The sequence below is a fragment of the Drosophila takahashii genome, chromosome X (assembly GCF_030179915.1).
Source record: "Drosophila takahashii strain IR98-3 E-12201 chromosome X, DtakHiC1v2, whole genome shotgun sequence".
Lineage (NCBI taxonomy): Eukaryota > Metazoa > Arthropoda > Insecta > Diptera > Drosophilidae > Drosophila > Drosophila takahashii.
Genome location: NC_091683.1, coordinates 23286469 through 23305335, shown reverse-complemented (window position 1 = coordinate 23305335; position 18867 = coordinate 23286469). Strand labels below are relative to the sequence as shown.

The following is an 18867-nucleotide window of genomic DNA, read 5'->3' as shown; positions in this document are numbered from 1 at the left end:
TATCGTTTCGGAGTTGATTTTATTTATGAACTCTACTCGGAAAGACATTTATAGCAATTTATCTGGATTTGGTTTATGGCTTTCGGCCATTGCGATTCCGATTCACATTCGCATTTGGATTCGGATTCGGATTCCAATGAAAGATTAATTGGCAACCGAGGAGCTGTCAATTTTTAAATTGTTGCGCCTAAGTAAGCGGAAATGTCTCTGCCTCTCGATCACGATTTCATCGAATTGGATCCAAGACCAGCGCTTTGGGATTGAAATGGATTGGATTCGATTTGGATATCGATGATGCGACCGTAGTGAGGTGATGCTACCTACCCAAGGCACCCACTCAGAAATGGAGAAGGGGAACTGGATTTTGGCCATCTATCTAATGAAAGTCAGTCATCGTTAATGGTCAAACGTGTTTTCTTCTCGATGGGCATATGGCCTGACACCCACAGTGATGCTACTAAGTCCGTGGACCTCTTTTAGCGAATTGATTTTTAATTTTAACATCAAATTTTGTTGATTTTTAAAGTTTAACTAATATTTATCAGTATTTTTATTGAAATTGTATAATTAAATACATTTTCATTATACTAAAAATTAAAATACTTCAAAATATGGTTTTGCCAAAAAAAAAAAATAATTTTAATACAAATTTGTATTCTTTACATTTAATGCCTAGTACTCACTTCAATCGAAAAGCCTACGAAATGAAAATCTCCATACAAACTTTTGATCACGACATTTTCCGCCTGTCATTTTTGTATAGAAATTTTCGTTTCGTTGCCTTTTTGATTGAAGTGAGTACTACGCACAAACTTTTCCCAGATACTGTGGATCCAAATCTTCTTCCCAAAAAACCCCCGCCACACTGCCTCTTCGACCGCCCGAAAAACGCACCTAATTTGCGAGTGCGATTCTCGTGCAGGTGCAAATTATGATGGGACGCAAAACAACCAATAAAAGCAACACAAAAGCCTTAATAATTTATGGCAAAAAAGTGGGGAATAAGCTAAATAAGCAGAAGCAGAAGATTGGGGGAAGCAAAATCAAAATCAAGAAGCGCTGTTACTGTGGGCCATTAAAATTCGACATGTGTAAACGGCAGAGGGGCAAAAGTCGCGGCGGCGCTGGAGATAAAGATAAAAATCGGTTAGTTAGGCAATGGCACATCGGTCAACACAAAAAAAAAATGAAAAAAATAAAAACGACAATCGGGAAAAAAAGCTGCGCATGCGCCGCACGCGTCGCGACACAAATACACACAGAGGCCCCTGTACGTATACGTAATATTGCTTGCTGTATACGTATACGTAATATTGGCGCATGTATGTCTAACTGTACAAACGCGCACGCGCTGCCGCTCTCTCGCGATGTCTCGCTCCCTCTCACTGCGGGGAGTTGGTCATAATATAGCTATATTTTAGCTATCTCATAGCTAGATCTAACCATTTAAAGTCAATAATATTGAGTTGAACTCGGTGCTTGCTAAGAAAACTAAAAAAAAATCTACAAAAGAATATCGTTTTAAAAACTCTGTTTTTTTTCATAATTTCTGGTCAGTATTTTCCGGGCTGTTTTCTAGCATCTCTACATTTAATCATTGCACACACTTATGTATTTAAATTTTGTATATTATTTTAATAATGTAAGTCCTGTTAATCGAGACAAATTCTGTAATTTATGACTTAATAGTACAGGCTTAAGCCAGCATACATTTTTGTAATACACATTTTTTTAAAATTGTTTGCCTCTTTATAAAATAAAACTTTAAATTTGTTAACGTGCGTTGGTTTTATAGTCCTGGGTTCAAATCCCACCGCTGCCGTGTTTTTTTTTATTATTATATTAAAAAATTTTTTGTTTATAAAATTATTTTTAAATTACAGCCAATTTAATATGTCTGGGTTTTGTTTTTTATATCCAGCTCTCCAGATTCTGACAGCACTGGCGTCGTCAAAGCGATTGGCTGCGACTGTGTGCTTGAGCGGTGGAGTCGCGCTGTCTGCGCTGTAAGCGTTTGGAAGTAGAGCAAGTGTCTTCGCCGCCGCGTCTCGATTTTCTCACTCCATGGGGCGCCAAAGTCTGAGTAACGGCAGAGCTATCGATAGGATGGGTTGATACGCCATGGGCGGCATTATTCAGATCTTCAGATCCGATTCTAGCTAGCTTCATATATCTTCCTCTCTCCTTTTCTTTGTTCCTCCTGTTCCTTGGATTTCTTGATTTATGTGCGATTGGCGCTGAATGATTGATTCGTCTCTCGACTTAATTAAAAGCTTGGGCAGTGTGCTGATCATTAAGCAATTTAAGAACTTGTTGATTTCGAGATGGAGGCAACAAATGATTGATTGGAAAAATAAATAATATGGGAACCAGGATGGAGGAAACTTGAACTGAAGCATACGGAAAATCAACGGTTTAAACTAAATAATCAAAGGAAATAAAGGATAACCTGATATTTCAAGTAACTGGAAAACTTAAATGTATCTTATAATATACCTAATATTACAAAAATAAAAAATCTTTTAAAAACGTGACTTCCCAAAACAGGCAAAACCAAAAAGTTAAAAGTTATTAAGCCTAAATCTAATCAAACTAATCCCAAATGACCTCCCGACACCGCATGATTGGCACAGTTCTCAATCGATTGTTGCCCTTGGCGCGGCTTTAGAGTGGACCAAGCCACCCGAAACTGTTTTCCAGTTTAAATTTTGTTATTTTTCTATCGGCTGTGTGCTATTTATAGACTTCGTGCGCACCAAAATGCTAACAAGGCAAAAGTTGAAAAATTATCTTAAGAAACCAGCTTCCAAAAGTTGTGGGGGGTGACCGGATCTGAGCTTTGCGGAAAACTCTGATAAATTATTAAATAAACAAGTCGTAAACCCGACCTGCGCTTACGAACTATTAATTAGATGGGCCATCAATGTTCCCTTAGGCTTTGCCCGTTTCCAATTCGAGTTTGATCTATCGATCTGGAGATTTATAATCCCTATAAAACTTTAATGGAATTAGTGAGGCAGAGTTAATTGAATGGCGGCTTTAAATGGTGACAGCTTCACTTTTATGCGATTTCTTTCAGACTCGCTGGCGATTTCGGGCTTTGTCTTCGATTTTGGCTTTTGGATTGGGTATGGAACTTAGTTTCTGGATCTCTGGACCTGTGGATCTGAACTCGTTGTCACGCCCGAGGAGCTCTATCTATAGCTTTAATCTACAATCTTTTGGAGGGGTACAGTGGGTTTCGTGACTGCAAGTGGCGAATCCAGAGTTATTTATTCTAAATAAAATATTTTAAAAACACATGGATTTGTTAAATATGATTTTGGAAATTTATTTAATTACAAAACATTTAATGACTAAGTAAAGCAACAGAGCTCATAAAATGGATTACCTCATCCAAAAAGCAGCAGACAGCTATTTAAATAATATAACCGAACCCTAAAAAGCTTTCAATTTTTAATATCACATTAAATTAAATTCGAACAAATGGCCTACTAAAGAGCATTGTTAAACTCGTTTTGGGAACGGGTATAAGTAAAAGTAACGTTTTAAATATCTTATTAAATTTAATTCCAAAATTAGAATATAATTCGATATTTTTTGCAACAAGTAAATTAATAAAGTGGGTAAGTTATGGCATTGCGGCGACCACTTTCATCCTATAATTTCGATTGATTTCGACTTTTACCACCGAAACGCACTGTATGCCTGCATATATTGAAAAGGAACATAATACTCCCCTAAAACCAAAATTAAACACACAAAAAAACTGGTCTTAATTATACGAAATTCAGCAGAAACTACAAAAAGCCAAGCGCAGAGACAGATAACTTTACGTTTTGGGGTAAAAGCAAAACGTGTTTAGCTTTCTATTTAAACTATGCAAATTCGCATTGATTATTTATTTCTTGGCTAAGGCAGAAATAACAAAAATAAAACCCCCCCTCAAGAGACCAAAAGTAAAATAAAACAAAAAATCAAAAAAAAAAAAGGTGAAAAAAAACACCGTAGAAAACAGCCATAAAAAGGAGCGTTCGATCGATCGGCTCAGGTGGAAGAATATGCATAACCGGTCAAAGACCACAGAGAACCTGATCGCAACTCGATTTAGTTGGTTCGCTCGGCTACTCGACTGGGGTTCTAGAACCGCAGAACACTGGGATGTGTATGGAGAGTATGGCGTATTTCCTTAAGTTGGCCATAAAATATGATTTAGCCACATATTATTTATGGCCCGCAACCAGATCTCGGATCTCTGATTCAGAACAGAACAGAACAGAACGTGCAGCCATAACTGATTTTTAATGCTCCATTCAGATTCAATCACGCCCTGGACATGCTCCACTAATGACAACCCGCTCTCGCCAAATAAAAATCCAATCACGGGGCGTTGTCATCGGCCACCTACAAGAATTGGAATTAGAATACGAATTAAAATTAAAATAATAATATAATTCGGAACGGGGATTGGATAATATGTGTACGGAGCACAGGGGGTTCCTGCATGTGCCTGTGCCCCGATGCAAATGAGTTTAACGGACAGATTAACGGACAGAATTTAGAATCTTCTTCTGAATCGAACAACGAACCAGTTCCATAGGAGAGTTGTGGGCAGATCCGATCGGAACGGAACGGATCGGGTGTCAGAATCGGTATCGTTATAAGTCGGGTGATGGGTTGCTCCTAAATGGAGCTGCCCAGATTTATGGAACCGTCTATAAGGCGAGGTTCACAATGAGATCTGCATATCAATAGATTAATAGATGCACTGATGGATACTGCTTAATTTGGCCAATAAATTGAACAAATTATACATAAAGAGATGGCGATTGTTGTGTGTAGAAGTCATGAATAAGAAACGGCAACATGCATGCATGGGATCATTAATAAATACTCCTACATATATGTAGAAAATTAAAAGTATTAATATTATTAGGTTCTAAAAAAAATATTTGAAGGGGCCATACAAGGATATAGGTCCAAGATGAGAATAAAAGTCCACTAATTTAACTTCAATAGATTATAAAATAATTGTTTAAAAATATTTTAGTAACTTAAGGCAAAGAGATTTCCCTGATTCCATATTTCATTTTATTCATTTATCTCATATATGTATAATATTATCATTATTATTTTTACTTTCTTTCTTTCAAAAATCACACCAACTGGGATGCAAAATAAAAGAAAAATACACAATATATATTTAATTCGATTTTTTGACTTCACAGAACAGTTATAATTGATTTAAATCTAGCACATTTAAAGACCGCAAACCTTTTTTTTTATTAATGAAACATTTATACAGAAGTATCTAATAGAATCAACCTTAGTCCAATTCGTTTGGCATAAAATCAGAACAGCTTCCGTAGCTAATTTCCAAGGATTTGTATATTTAGAGCCCACTTTCTGGGTCATCGAATGGAAACTACACTAAAAGTTCCATAACAATTTCCTCGTTCCCGATTTGGAGTCACACTGTCTCGTCAATCAAGCGCTCATTTAATGGCTCTTCGTCATGCCGGCCAATTTTAGGCCCTGATTTCAGTGTGTGTTTTCATAGTCGAATCTGGATTTTACATAATCTTTACATCATCCATCTCATATCAGATGCCTCAAGGGCAAGGAAAAGAAGGAGAGAACCGAGTCGTTTCGATTCGAATGGAATAGAACCGAATGGTACAGAACTAAATGTTTTGGTTTCTTAGAAATCTCGTTTCTGTCTCCTTATAATTGCTAATTTATTTATTTATTTTATATTCTTTTTTTTCTTGAGTTCTTTCTTTATTGTTTTTGCCAAGCTTTGACGGGGAAAAAATAAACAGTAAAAGGGGTTAAAGACTAAAATATGATTTTAATACTCTACTTAAGTCGGTGGAATATACAAGAAATAATATTTTGATAATAGAAATATTATTATTAAGAATTTGAATATATTATTATTGGAATAAATTAAATAATATTTATATAATATAATTATAATTATTATTCTTAATTAAGAATTAAGAACTATATAATATTATAAAATTCTGTAAAATATTAATTTCATTCCAAAATAATCCGTACTAAACTCTTTTTAGCAAAAATATACTGGAAAACAACGATAAGAAAATTATAAAGTATGTAATTAATAAAAATTAACTAATTTTATTATATTAACTTCAAATTACTACCATGTATTTTCTTTTTTTTTCGTGGATTTCTTATAAAAAGTCCCAACAGAATATTTTTGTTCCCTTCTTATGACTTCTAAGAACCCTGTGAAAGTTAAGATACCACGAAAAATGGGTAGTTATTCCGATATATAATTCGGCAAAATTCAAAGCGGCCACCGAAACGAGGGAACTGCTGCGAGGGGCTGCGTAACAAGTTGTTCGATCTGTTAATTTGCCAAAGAAATCACGGGCGAAAGAGCGCAATAAAAATTAGAGACAAAACACGGGCAAATGAAACACTTTCTTTTCTTTTCGTTTCGTTTTGCGTATGCAAATGGCGAATGTAAAGCTAAATTCGCGTTAATCGAATGGTAATTAATACGGCAGCAGCAGGCTTTTACCTGGAATTAAGGCGATGACAATTAATGGGGTGATGAGATCCGATGAGATGAATATGACTCAGATCGATTTGCTATCCATCTCCAAGTGCCACTCCCTTTTGGGCGGAACTCGTTTCGATTTTGGACCTACTCCAAGTGAGACATCAAGATCTGCTGAAAATCTCAAAAGACAAAACTCCGGGGCGTGTGCAAGTATGCATAACAAATGCGATTCGATATCAAAGACACCACCAGCAGACACCAAAACACCAGGTTATTTTCCAAGGCGAACTTAGCTAACAAAACTAACGAACAGCCATCACACAACTGACAAGTCGCTGAAATGGCCGACAAACGTTTTCATTAGGCCAAGAAGATCGGCCAGCAGTCAGCAACCAGAAGAAGAATCTGAATCCGAATCTGGCCATTCAAAGAGAAGAGACCCCACTTCATCGGCGGGGCGATGAAAAATGAATGCCGTGCGGCATTCGTTTAAGTTATTAAGCATAAAACTTAAATTAGAGGCACCATTAGCGATTATCATTAGAGCTGCGTGTCCGGTCCGGTTTCATTTCAATCTTATTTTCTTTGATGGGAAAACAAAATTTGATTGAGTTGATAGCTTGACAGCGTATAAGCTCCTCGCTTTTCCTTACTCATAATGTCTGTTTCAAAAATTCGGAAATTGAAATGTGCAATAAGCAGCTTGAAACTCTATAAGAAAAAGTTGAAGCACTCATTTACTATCCTAACTTTCTTGAAATGCAAAGCGATTCGGATAAAAATAGATGGCACAAACGAAAATATAAATGTGCTTATATATTTTTGTCTGTGTTCCAAAAATCTGTCAATATAAATTCTTGAAAATGAAAGTAAACAAAATTAAAAAATATTATACATTTTTAAAACGAATATAAATGAAAACACCTACACTTTTAATTTAAATATACATATTTAGCTTTTAAACCTAAAATTTTAAAAAAATTTTATCGTTGTACCTTGAATTCAAGTCATTATGTTTTCAAAACAGTTCGATAAGCCAGCTCTTTATTGTCATATATCAGGATTTGTATAAACTATTTAGCACTAGATCTTTAAAGTTAACAAAAAAAAGGCAGATATAACCGTTAATTAATCAAGAACTAGTTCATTAAAAAGTTGAATTCGGATATTAAATTTTTAATAGGGTTATCTATTGGAATATGAATAATTAACAGAAAGTCAAGGCTCAAAATGATTTGGCAATCTCTTCTTCGGATCTAATAAAAAGCATCAGGAATAGATCAAATACACTACGCCAAGTAGAATTCAAGATCAATTAGGGGCCACAAAACAGACAAGACCAAGACCAAGAAATCGCTTTATAAATAGAGCCATTAGTGTAAGCAATAACTATGCAAATGATGGAAATACAAAACGCTGAAAAGCTACCGAAAGCGAAAACCCCAAAGAACCGATGACCCTGTGCGGGTTAAATGGTTAAACGGCATTTCTGAGCTCAAGATACCAAGACAACCAGATCCCAAGACCCCAAGACAGACACTGATCCGCCAGAAGAATCGCATTTGATAAATTTTGATAAGACCGAAAACGGAACGACTAATTGAGTGAAGGCCGAACGTTAAGATCTGATGCATTAACATATATGAGGTCCGAGCATGAGAATGGGGCATCTTATCAGTGGAGAAGAATCACCGTGGTCTGAAGAATCAGATTGAAGATTTGCTAGTTCCATTCAGCAGTACTTTCGGAACTTGGAACTTGGCTGTGCGCTCGGCAAACTGGTCGCCCGAAATCGTTAATCGTGAATCGACGCATATTTTATCGTTAGTATATATATTTTATATATATTCCATGCTTTATAAAAAATTAACGCAGATTTAAATTTACGCACATGCAAAGACACACACAGAAAGACATCAAGAATCATCATTAAACGTGTATGCTAATTTGATGATGGCGGTTTTCTAATTTTGTTGCCCCTAGAAACCAGATTTCTATGCTGCGATCTGCGATCAGTCTCCGTCAGCAACCGAAAGCCCCGAAAGCCCAGAAGAATTGTCCAGAAGACCCGTAAAAAGTTACATCTTCTTGGGGGCTGGAGACTAGATAGAGACTGGTGAGCTGCGCATCGATCCGCAGATGGATGATGGAGCCCCTCTTATGGGCTAATCCCCTCCCTCATGTTTTTTTTCGGTTTTCTGTGCTTAGCCCATCTTAACGTTGACAAACTTTGGCTTTTTTCGGATTCTAAGTGGCTGCGACGCCGGCAGAGGCTCAGTTCGTTGTCCGGTTCCTATTTCTGCCGACGTCGCTGCCGGCGTCGCAGATAATACCATATATAAGGAAACAAGAAGTCGCATCGTTTGTATTTATTTGCTAGAATCTGTGAGCATCGGAACTGACCGAGCCGCTACAACAATATAATCAGACAAAAAGGAATAAAGTCCTCGTTTCGAATTTTTTTTCGCCACACAAACACACACAAAAATGAAGAGTTTTGTAAGTGCCCAAAAAAAAGCTAAAGACAATTTAAAACATTTTTTTTGCGGTGTCCTAAAATGAATAACAAGGATCAAGTGAAAGTGCGCGCAATGGAAAAAGTCCAAGAAAAAGTGTACAGATTGTTAGGCCACAGAAATGACTTTAAAAATTATTTTCAAATTAAAAACTTGAGGAATAAGGATAATTTATAGTTTCCATATGCCTCGGAAATGGCAAACAGAAAGTAATGACCCAGTCTTTTAAGAGAGGTCCCCGAAACCGAAAATGTTCGGATCACCTTGAGCGAGCGCACAGCTCATCAACGTCAAAACAGACGAATGACAAATATCGAAACGGTTGGAACCCATTATGATTAGTGCCTCGGCCCGAAACCAAATCAAATAAATCACGGCAAATATAGATAAAAAACCAAAAAAAAAAAAGAAAAGTATATAAAACAAAAAAAAAAGAAACAAAGCACCGAGCGACTCGCGACTCGCGAGACAAAGCGACGCTATGCGGTCAGAAACGCCAGCGAATCGCGCGCGACTTTGATTAATTGCCCGCTAATGGGAAATGCAAAATACGATGTCCGAATCCGAATCCGAATCGAGAAAATAAATCGAAATCGAAATCAAGAAAACGCCCGTGATCTACACATGTCGAGTGGCTATACTAGAGTGGAGATACTAACTCCGGAACTTCTCTCTTTCAGCTGATCCTTTTGGGCCTCGCTGCTCTGGCGGCCGCCGATGTCAAGCACCTGACAGACCGCAACCTGGACCTCTTCAAGTACAACCCCAGCGACGTCTACACCCTGCCCGAGGACATCGATGACGACAAGCCGGCGGTGCACTTCAGCGGCGACGTCATGAAGGCCAAGACCGAGACCCTGCAGAACTACAACTCCGGCAAGAAGTTCAAGCTTGAGTGAGTATATAGAAAGAGTAGATAAACAAAAATTTAAGGAAATAATAGATAAACTGTTTGGTATTATTTTCATTAGAATTTCTAGTATTAGAATCATATTTTTAGATATTTACAATTTATTTTTGTTTTACTTAATGCAATAGTAATATCTTAAATATTATTTTTTAAATCCTTAAAAACATGCAGGACTTGTTAAATGTAACATAACAACAGTAGATTTTATTTTTCAATCCTTATATAGTATTACATTTTTTAAAGATTTAATTTTTTTTATTTTATTAATTTGTATTCTTTCTTCTTAAATTTAATTGAAATGTTTGCTAAACGTAAAACCCCTTCTGTTGCAGACTGAAGACCCAGAACGGCATCCAAGTGAGCAGCGTGGGCAAGCTGAAGGACGACAAGACCTTCGTGGTCAGCGGTTCCTACTCGTTCACCGGCGCCGATGGCAAGCGGTACAAGACCCGTTACACCGCCGATGAGTTCGGCTACCATCCCATCACCGAGCTGGATCTGGACATTCCCGAGTGAGTATATCCCAGATTATTGAAAAATTAAAAGCAAAGTAAAGAAATAGTATAAAACTGATACAAAATTGTAAACCTACTTTTGTTCTTTAAAATCACTTTCAATATTTAATAATTCTAAAAGCGGTTGGGCAAATACTGAAATTAATTATTCTATATTTTAAAATAATAAAGACAAAAATATTAGTATTTACTCTTTCAGAACCGGTTCCTAGTTCTATTAATGTCTAACAAATCTTCTGATTTGATTTAGTTTTTTGTAATATAGAGGTTCTATAAAACACTCCACAAAATGCGTTTGAACTAAAAAATGAAATGAAACAAACTAAAGTAATATTTTCAAATTGAATAAAATATTTTATATAAAATCAATAAACAATTACTAAATTTCAATAAAATGGTAGAGAAACTTACTATAATATTTACTTTATTTTCTTACCATTTGTGTAGGCCCCAGCCCCTGGCCTCCGCCGGACAGCGCCAGACCGTCGACCCCAGCAGCCTGTTGGGCAACAAGAACCGCTTCCAGTTCCTGCAGCAGACCCTGGACTCCGACCAGGGACCCCTGAGGGGCAGTGGCCAGAGCGGCGACGACTACAGCTACACGGCTCCCTACTCCCATGGCTACGACTACCAGCCCCCCCAGGTGCCCCTGTCGACGCCCTCCCGTCTGTATTTGCCCACGGCATAAGGTGGCCAGGACACGATATGCCCCCATGGAAATACAAGAAGAAAAAATACCTACCTAATCCCAAACCCCTTCCCGATCCCCGATTTCCCCAGCTGCAAGTCAAGTATTTAGTTTTTTAAGTGCAACTCCAACAGGCAAACGAAGAGTAAACAAGGCAATCACAGAGCTAGCGAAATTTTTTTTTATCATTTTTTAGTGTTATACACGGAGCACAATTTAATATGATATTATACCTATATGCGATGATATATGTTATATATCTACACACCCCACTACACACAAACAAACACGCACACACAAACAAAAAACACACGCACACACAAAAATCCCGACAAAAGACACAAAACGAATCTATGTATATACACTGAGTGATATTAGTAGTAAATAAAATGGCTAAACTAACGATCAAAGTCTTAATTGGTTTAATTGGTAACTGGGAATATATTAGCGAGAGATCCAAATCGCGGGCCTTGAAAGGCTTAGAAGTGGCCTCAACTTTTCCTAAAATAAATAAATGAAATAGCACATTTCTAATATTGGCTTCGGGTTATTTAACATAAGTAGATTTGGTCATTTAATTTATTGCCACGTGAGTGAATGATTTAATCTAATTAATTTTAAGATTTTGTATACTTTTGTATTGTCACAATATATTATATTTTAAAGCAGAGCGAAAAACAAATTTCATTCAATCCCAAAAGCAGGCAATATAATGTGGAAAAGATATAATATCTATTATATATAGATTATTATTCGCATAAACTTACAAATAACATAATTTTTAAGCGGTTAAATCTGGTTAGGTCTCCGTTTAAGAATATCATATAAGTGGGTATCAACGGAGGCTGGCCAGGTGATAAGCCGATTCGCTGGAGTAGCAACAGATGTTGTTCCGAGCACCTGAGATACACCCGATGAACCCGGGACCCCTGATATGATTGCGATTTTGAGTTCTCGATTCGCGATTGGAAATATTCAACGGGAAAATTATTGCACATTTCCACCATTTATACCAATTTTTTGGTTGATTCACCTATAAACCAAAACGAGATGCACTGCGAACCATATTTAAAATATAAATTTCTTCTTGGATTTTCGAAAGTTTATTTCACTTTTTGCTCTGCTTAAAAACTATGTCGCATCGTGGTCGAAATCGATGGCACCTACATCTTGAAGTACTTGGTGTAGTAGTCGTTGAAGAAGGAGTAGTCGAAGTGGCCGTAGTTGGAGTAGCTCTTGTACTGGTGGTACTTCTCCATGGTGTCTTCGTGGTAGATGGTCACGTCCTTGAAGTACATGTTCGGCACGAAGAACTCGTACTCGTCGACCTCGCGATCGAAGGGATAGCCGAAGGGCATGGAGTCCACGAAGCGGGCTCCCGATCCGATTCCGCACGAGTAGCTATAGTCGAAGGTGGAGAACTGTTCCTGCTCGGGCGCCATGTACGGGATGACCATGAAGAACATCTGCATGGGCATGCCCCGCTGCCAGCCCATGGGCAGGACCAGGCGATCGGGGAAGCCGCAGTGGGGCTCGCTGATCTCCAGCGGGAAGTCGTACTTGCCGTCGAAGGCCATCATCGTGTAGTAGTAGAGCTCCGTGTAGGTGGTGCGATCCTTGACCGTCCAGTAGAACTCGCTGGACCTCCTGGTGATCACGTTGCTGCCGGCCTGGAGATCGTAGCGGAACTCATCGATCTCCATGAAGTTCATCCGGTTGTCCGCCAGCGAGATCGTCCGGCCGAACTCATCGAACTTGGGTCCCAGGAAGGCGCGGATCACCACCTTCTCGGCCTTGGCCGCCTCAATGCTGTAGGTGTAGCTGAAGGGCTTGTGGTTCAGCCTCATCTGGCGGGCAAACAGCGACTTGTCCCACACGAACTGACCCTCGTGGAAGATCATCTTGCCGTTCATCAGGGTGGTCACATCAAAGTCCACCAGATCGAAGTAGGTGCTCAGCTCGCTGACCTCCACATGCTTCAGGGTGACGCCGGGCATCAGGAGCTGCTCCTTGGTGTACCTGGGCAGGTGGTGCATGAACTGGAAGTACACCTGGGCGATGGTCTTGTAGAACATGTAGAACAGGGGATCGCGCATCATGGTCTCGAAGTTGAGCATCACATGGGGCAGCACCTCCATCTGGTGGAGGTCCGCGTCGGCGAAGTACATGTGCGATAGCATAGACCAGAACTGGAAGAACATGTTGTCCATGGTGTCGATATTGCCCTGCATCATGTTGCCCACGAACTCGATGGCCTCCGGCTGGCGGAGATCGACCTTGTGGCCGTCGGCCGTGAGGTAGTAGCCCGTCTCGACGAGGCTGTGAACGCGACCCAGGAAGCCGGTGATCTTGTCCAGCATCTCGAAGTTGCCGTACGTCTCCATCTCGAAGTAGTTCTTGCGCTGGCTGAAGCCGACGCCGTTGTAGTAGATCATCTGCGGGTCGTAGCCCATCTCGATCTGGTGGAGCCAGGAGAAGGCGGGGATCTCGCCCAGGCCGTGGGACAGACGCTCCATGTGGTAGCGGCTGAGCAGCTGGTGGACATTGTACAGCCACCATTCGCCACGACGATCGTTGTGCAGATCGAAGGTCTTGCCGTCCAGGAAGAAGGAGTAGTCCATGTTCAGGTAGTACCAGTACGAGTTCCAGCCCAGATCCTCGGTGAAGTAGGACAGCTGCGACTCCTCGTTGTAGAGGTGCAAATCCCGGGAGTAGTCCACCGGCATGTAGAACTTCTTCACCTCGGCCATCATCTGGAGCCACTGGGCCTCCTGGTTGAACTCGTGGATGTTCTCGCGCAGCATGTACTTGTCCTCGCTGTACCAGTGCTCGGTGCCCAGGCCCATCAGCTTCCACCACTGCCAGGTCTTGAAGTCCTTGATGTACATGTAGTCGCTGGACTGGTACATGTTTCCGTATCCCAGCGACGACGTCTTGTGGTAGATATCCAGGTACTCCTTCTCGTACAGGCTCATCTTCATCCACATCTCGTAGTCGAACTTCTCGGCCTCCAGCACGAACTTGCTGTGCAGGAAGAACTGGGGGAAGATCTCGTGGATGGCGGGCAGGATCAGACCGTGGCAGTCCTGGCGATGGATGACGGCCAGGGTCAGGGCGTAGACGAACATGCCCTCGTTGACGTGCATGCGGGCCCAGGCCACGTCGGCCCTGAAGGTCTCCCAGTCCTTGGCGTAGTAGAAGAAGTTGAAGAGGCCGCGAGCCTGCTTGGCATGCGGCTTCACCAGGGCGCCGAAGAACTCTCCTTTCGGCAGCAGGGCGTGCGCCTTGTGGGCCTCGAGGAACTTCTCCATGTACAGGTCGAAGTGCTGCGCGGGGTAGAGTGATAATTAGAGTGACATAACCCAGAGGTAACCCATCCTCCCCACTCACCGTGTAGTGCGGCTTCTCCAGGTGGAACTTCTCGCCCGTCTTTATGTGCTCCTCGAAGGCCAGCGGCTCCTCCATGCGGTAGACGATCTCGAAGAGGAACTTCTGCTTCTCGAGGAACGACTTGTCGGCGATCTTGACCTTGTGCGTCTGCTGGACACCGGCCGCAGTGACCAGGACCACGCAGGCCAGGAATGCGATGGCGACCTTCATGATTGGCGACTCGGGAATCTCAACTCTCAACTCTCAACTGCTCCGGATTGGATGCACCCAGTGGATCCAATGCCTAAAGACTGTTGCCCTGTCCAGTGACCAAGGCGGCTTTTATAGCCCCGATTCCCCGGGAATCGCGAGTCGTTAATCCAAAGTCGGGAGTATCATATCTGGGGTCACGGGGTCATCGGGTGTATCTCAGGTGCTTCGAGCAACATCTGTTGCCACTCCAGCGAATCGGCTTATCACCCGGCCAGCCTCCGTTGGTCCTCACTTATCGAGTCCAAATTTCTATTTCCAGCTGCAGTTATAACACAAGAATATCATCGAGTCAAATTTGAAATATTCGCTTTGGCTTGAATTTATTCCAGACAGATCTAGTCTGATCTCAAGTTATTCCCATGCTGCTTAACAGTTACAAATATTTCAAATGTAGATATTAAAAAAAAGGGTTTTAGGAACCAGAGTTTAAACAAAGGGGAGAAATTAAAAGTTATTAATCTGTAACGCCTTCTTCATAGATATTTTTCAACAAATACAAGTTATTTTCTCTTGCAAATGCAGAGATTATAGATTATAGATATTGCCTAGAATTGTCCCTATACTACGTGTATTTTTATCTAAACGGCGTTAGAATTGAAGTTAAAATTTTTGGAAGATAACCTCGTAGGTCGGTTAGGTATAAGTAAGCTCGCTGCAGTAGTAGATAAATCTGTAATCGGAAGAGGTTTATTCAATACACTTTACTATAAGTGGTAAATGCCCGGATTTCTATTGTAGGTGCGTATCAACTGATACCAACTATGAAGATGGTAATTATATTCCTAATACAACGTACCCTTTTTACTCTACGAGTAACAGGTATAAATATTGTTATAATTTTCCAAAATTTTCGCTTGTTTCGATTAATTTGCAGTGAATATTTTGTATCCAGGAGAGCTAAGTAATTATAAAGGAATTGAAAATTGCGCCATTTTGTGGTACCGACGGACTCCAACCAATTATAATGTATTGGCTGACATGACATATGTAAAAAATCGTATCCAAAGACAGTCTCCTTTGTTTTCTTAAATGAAAAAATTTCTCAAAATATTTTTCTAAAAGATATATACACACAATTTTTAAAAAATAAACGATAAGAGATTAAAAAAAATTTTAAACGGCTCGCTATATTTCAATCCTCTATCGAAAAAAAAAGTTTCGATTTATTCTGAGACTTGACCCAAATTAGCCTGTCACGTTTCACGTGGAATGACCCATTTGGTAAGTAAAAATAAAAAAATTTAAAATATTTTAAAAAATAAAAAAAAATGTTGTCCAAGTTTGTTTCGTAAATAATGTAAAATTATTTTAAATAAATGCAATCCAAGCTTTTGACCTCCAAGTTGGTTTCGTAAATAATAAAAAAATAATTTAAAAATGTGAAATAAATGTATGTAAGCTTATGACCTCCAAGTTGGTTTCGTAAATAATGTAAAATTATTTAAAAAATATAAAATAAATGCATTCCAAGCTTATGACCTCCAATTTTTTCGTAAATAACTAAAAAATATTTAAAAAATGTAAAATAAATGCATTCCAAGCTTTTGACATCCAAGTTGATTTCGTAAATAATTTAAAATTATTTAAAAAATGGAAAATAAATGCATTCCAAGCTTAAGACCTCCAAGTTGGTTTCGTAAATAATTTAAAAATATTTAAAAATGTAAAAATAAATACATTCCAAGCTTGTGACCTCAAAGTTGGTTTCGTAAATAACTAAAAAATATTTTAAAAATGTAAAATAAATGCATTCTACTCTTATAACCTCCAAGTTTCTTTCGTCCATAATTTATTTTAGTACACATGGCAATCTCAGCCCGGAAGTATGCAGATGATAATGGGGGAACTGCTTGCTCTCCTCAACTGGCGGCTCCCAGCAGCAGCTCGATCCGCTCCCTGGCCTCCACGAAGGCGGCCATCACCTCGTCCAAGGTGGTGGCCCTGGATGTGTCCGCCTTCGAGCCGGACTTGGCCTCATCATCGCTGTCGCCATCGCTGCTCTCGCCGTTCGCCCCGAGGTCCAGATGGAAGTGGTGCAGCTGGCCGGCGGTGTCCACCTGCCGCTGCTGCAGCTTCTGCAGCCGGAGCAGCAGGGATCCCGTGGTGGTCATACCCCGCTCCTTCCTCGCATCCATGCGGCTGTGCACTTCCGACTGGCGGTGGACATCGAAATAGGCCTCGAAGTCGAAGAGGCGACGGCCGCCGATGAAGTAGCGATTGAGGGCATCCAGCCAGTTGCCCACCGGCCGGATGCACTGCAGCCGAACGGAGTCCCTGGCCAAGGCGGAGGTCAGCGAGAGGGCATAGTGGGCATAGCCCTCGCAGCGCTCCCGCTGCCAGCCGTCGATGCTGATGACCTCGAAGTACAGGTGCAGCAAATCTTCCGGCCGGTGTTGCTCCTCGCAGAGCAGCTCCACCTGCCAGCAGTGACCCAGTCGGGCCAGCCTCAAGTCGCCGGCATTCCGGCACGTGGCCGTGGCTCCCTGCAGGTCCGATCCCTCATGGATCGTATTCGCCGGCGGCCTCAGATAGTAGCGCACATGGATGTTGGGGTACTCGAAGTGCTGGGCCTCCTGCAGTTCCAGCAGCAGGCAGATCCGCCTCATCCGCTTCGGCGGCATCTCGAACTGCAGCAGACTGCGCCGCTCGCTGGCCGCCGCCCGCCGGCGGTGGTAGTAGTCCAGGATCTCCAAGGCCGTGGCTTCTTCGGGGAGATCAGAATCGGGATAAGGATCAGGATCAGGATCCTCCTCCGGAATACTCCCGCCGCCTTCGTTTAGCTTCACCAGGGGCGTGGCATTCTCGAAGCCAAAGGCGTACAGCTGCCGGCAGTCGTTGTCCCGCTCGATCTGCACCACATAGTCCAGATCCTGGGCACTGCCGCTAAAGTCGGGGTACACGTAGAGCAGACCCTCGGCGGGATCGTAGCGCAGGCTGACCAGCAGAGTGTCCTGCTGCAGATCCGCATAGATGTACATCAGCTGAAGGCCCTGCCGATGCAGCTCCTCCGCCTCGGCGGGCAGCACATCCTCCGCATCGCCATCGACCAGGGTGTGGATGAGGCAGGTGCGGGCCGCAAAGTCGGGATCGTCGAGCAGCGAGACATCCGACATGTTGGCCGAGGACAGCCCGTTGCCCGTCCAGTTGGCCAAGGCAGAGCAGTTTCTCGGCCGGCGCTTCGACTTCCGCATCCGGCGGCGAACTCTAATGGGTTCGGGATCCCCATCCTCGAGCTGATTCTGCTGCAGCTGCAGCTCGTGGGCTTCCAGGGCCCAGTTGTGGTAGCGTCGCTGGAGCTTCGAGGCGCAGCCACCGGGATCGTGGAGGTGGCGCTCCAGTTCCGCCTGGCTGAAGTGCTTCTGCTGCCAGGAGATGCGCAATGTGGCGATGGCCCCGCTGCACAGCTCCTTGTTTCTCTCATAGAAGCGGTCGCCGCCAGAGGGGCTTGGGACCTCTACTTCCTCCACTCCCTCCTCCTCCTCCTCCTCCTCCGCCGCCTCCTCCTCCTGTCCCTCGGTTGAGGGACTCCTGCGTCGCCTCACCATCTGACCAGCATTTCCAGCATAACCCACATTATAGTAACTGCAGTAGTAGCCCAGGCGATTCTTTCCGCCGTACGAATCATCGCCCTGGGGCACGTGGATGAAGCAGTCCTGCCAGAAATCCTCCTCCGATCCGGGATAATGGCCCTGCCCATGTCCGTTGGCCGCCTGGGCTCCCACATACTCGAATTTCGGCACCGGCAGCCATTCGCTGATGTGACGGAGCTTCAGTTCCAGCTGCAAATCTCCGATATTGCCGCTCACGCGATAAACTCCTGTGTGCTTCATGTCCCTTCCTTTTTGCATGATATCCAAATATTCTAGATATTTTATTTTTGTTTTTACTGGATACCAGCCCTACTTTGTTTTCGACTTTTGAAAAACCGTTGTCACGGCAACCGGTCGATAAAATACCAAATACTATCGATGGTTGCCGCGACAACAGCTAGGGGCTGGCTACCAAATTATAGCTTGAAAATAGCCAAACTATTTTGTCAGTTATTAACCGGGATTTAAAGA

The 18867-nt window shown here is 41.9% G+C and overlaps 3 protein-coding genes across 3 annotated transcripts; 1 reads left to right on the top strand and 2 right to left on the bottom strand.

Annotated features, from left to right (window-relative positions):
- The first annotated feature begins 8918 nt into the window (after positions 1-8918).
- Cpr11A (Cuticular protein 11A) lies at positions 8919-11658 on the top strand. The gene is made up of 4 exons (XM_017149830.3): positions 8919-9034; positions 9732-9946; positions 10294-10473; positions 10924-11658. Exons 1-4 carry the CDS (start codon positions 9023-9025, stop codon positions 11162-11164), a joined length of 648 nt encoding a protein of 215 aa, XP_017005319.2. The 5' UTR covers positions 8919-9022; the 3' UTR covers positions 11165-11658.
- A 663-nt stretch (positions 11659-12321) lies between these two features.
- Lsp1alpha (Larval serum protein 1 alpha) lies at positions 12322-14764 on the bottom strand. Its single transcript, XM_017149831.3, has 2 exons — positions 14555-14764; positions 12322-14490 (listed from the first exon to the last, which is right to left on the bottom strand). The coding sequence occupies exons 1-2, from the start codon at positions 14762-14764 to the stop codon at positions 12328-12330; spliced, it is 2373 nt and encodes a 790-aa protein (XP_017005320.2). The 3' UTR covers positions 12322-12327.
- A 1813-nt stretch (positions 14765-16577) lies between these two features.
- Mks1 (Meckel syndrome, type 1) lies at positions 16578-18713 on the bottom strand. The gene has a single exon (XM_017149835.3). It carries the CDS (start codon positions 18652-18654, stop codon positions 16666-16668), a length of 1989 nt encoding a protein of 662 aa, XP_017005324.2. The 5' UTR covers positions 18655-18713; the 3' UTR covers positions 16578-16665.
- Positions 18714-18867: the final 154 nt, after the last annotated feature.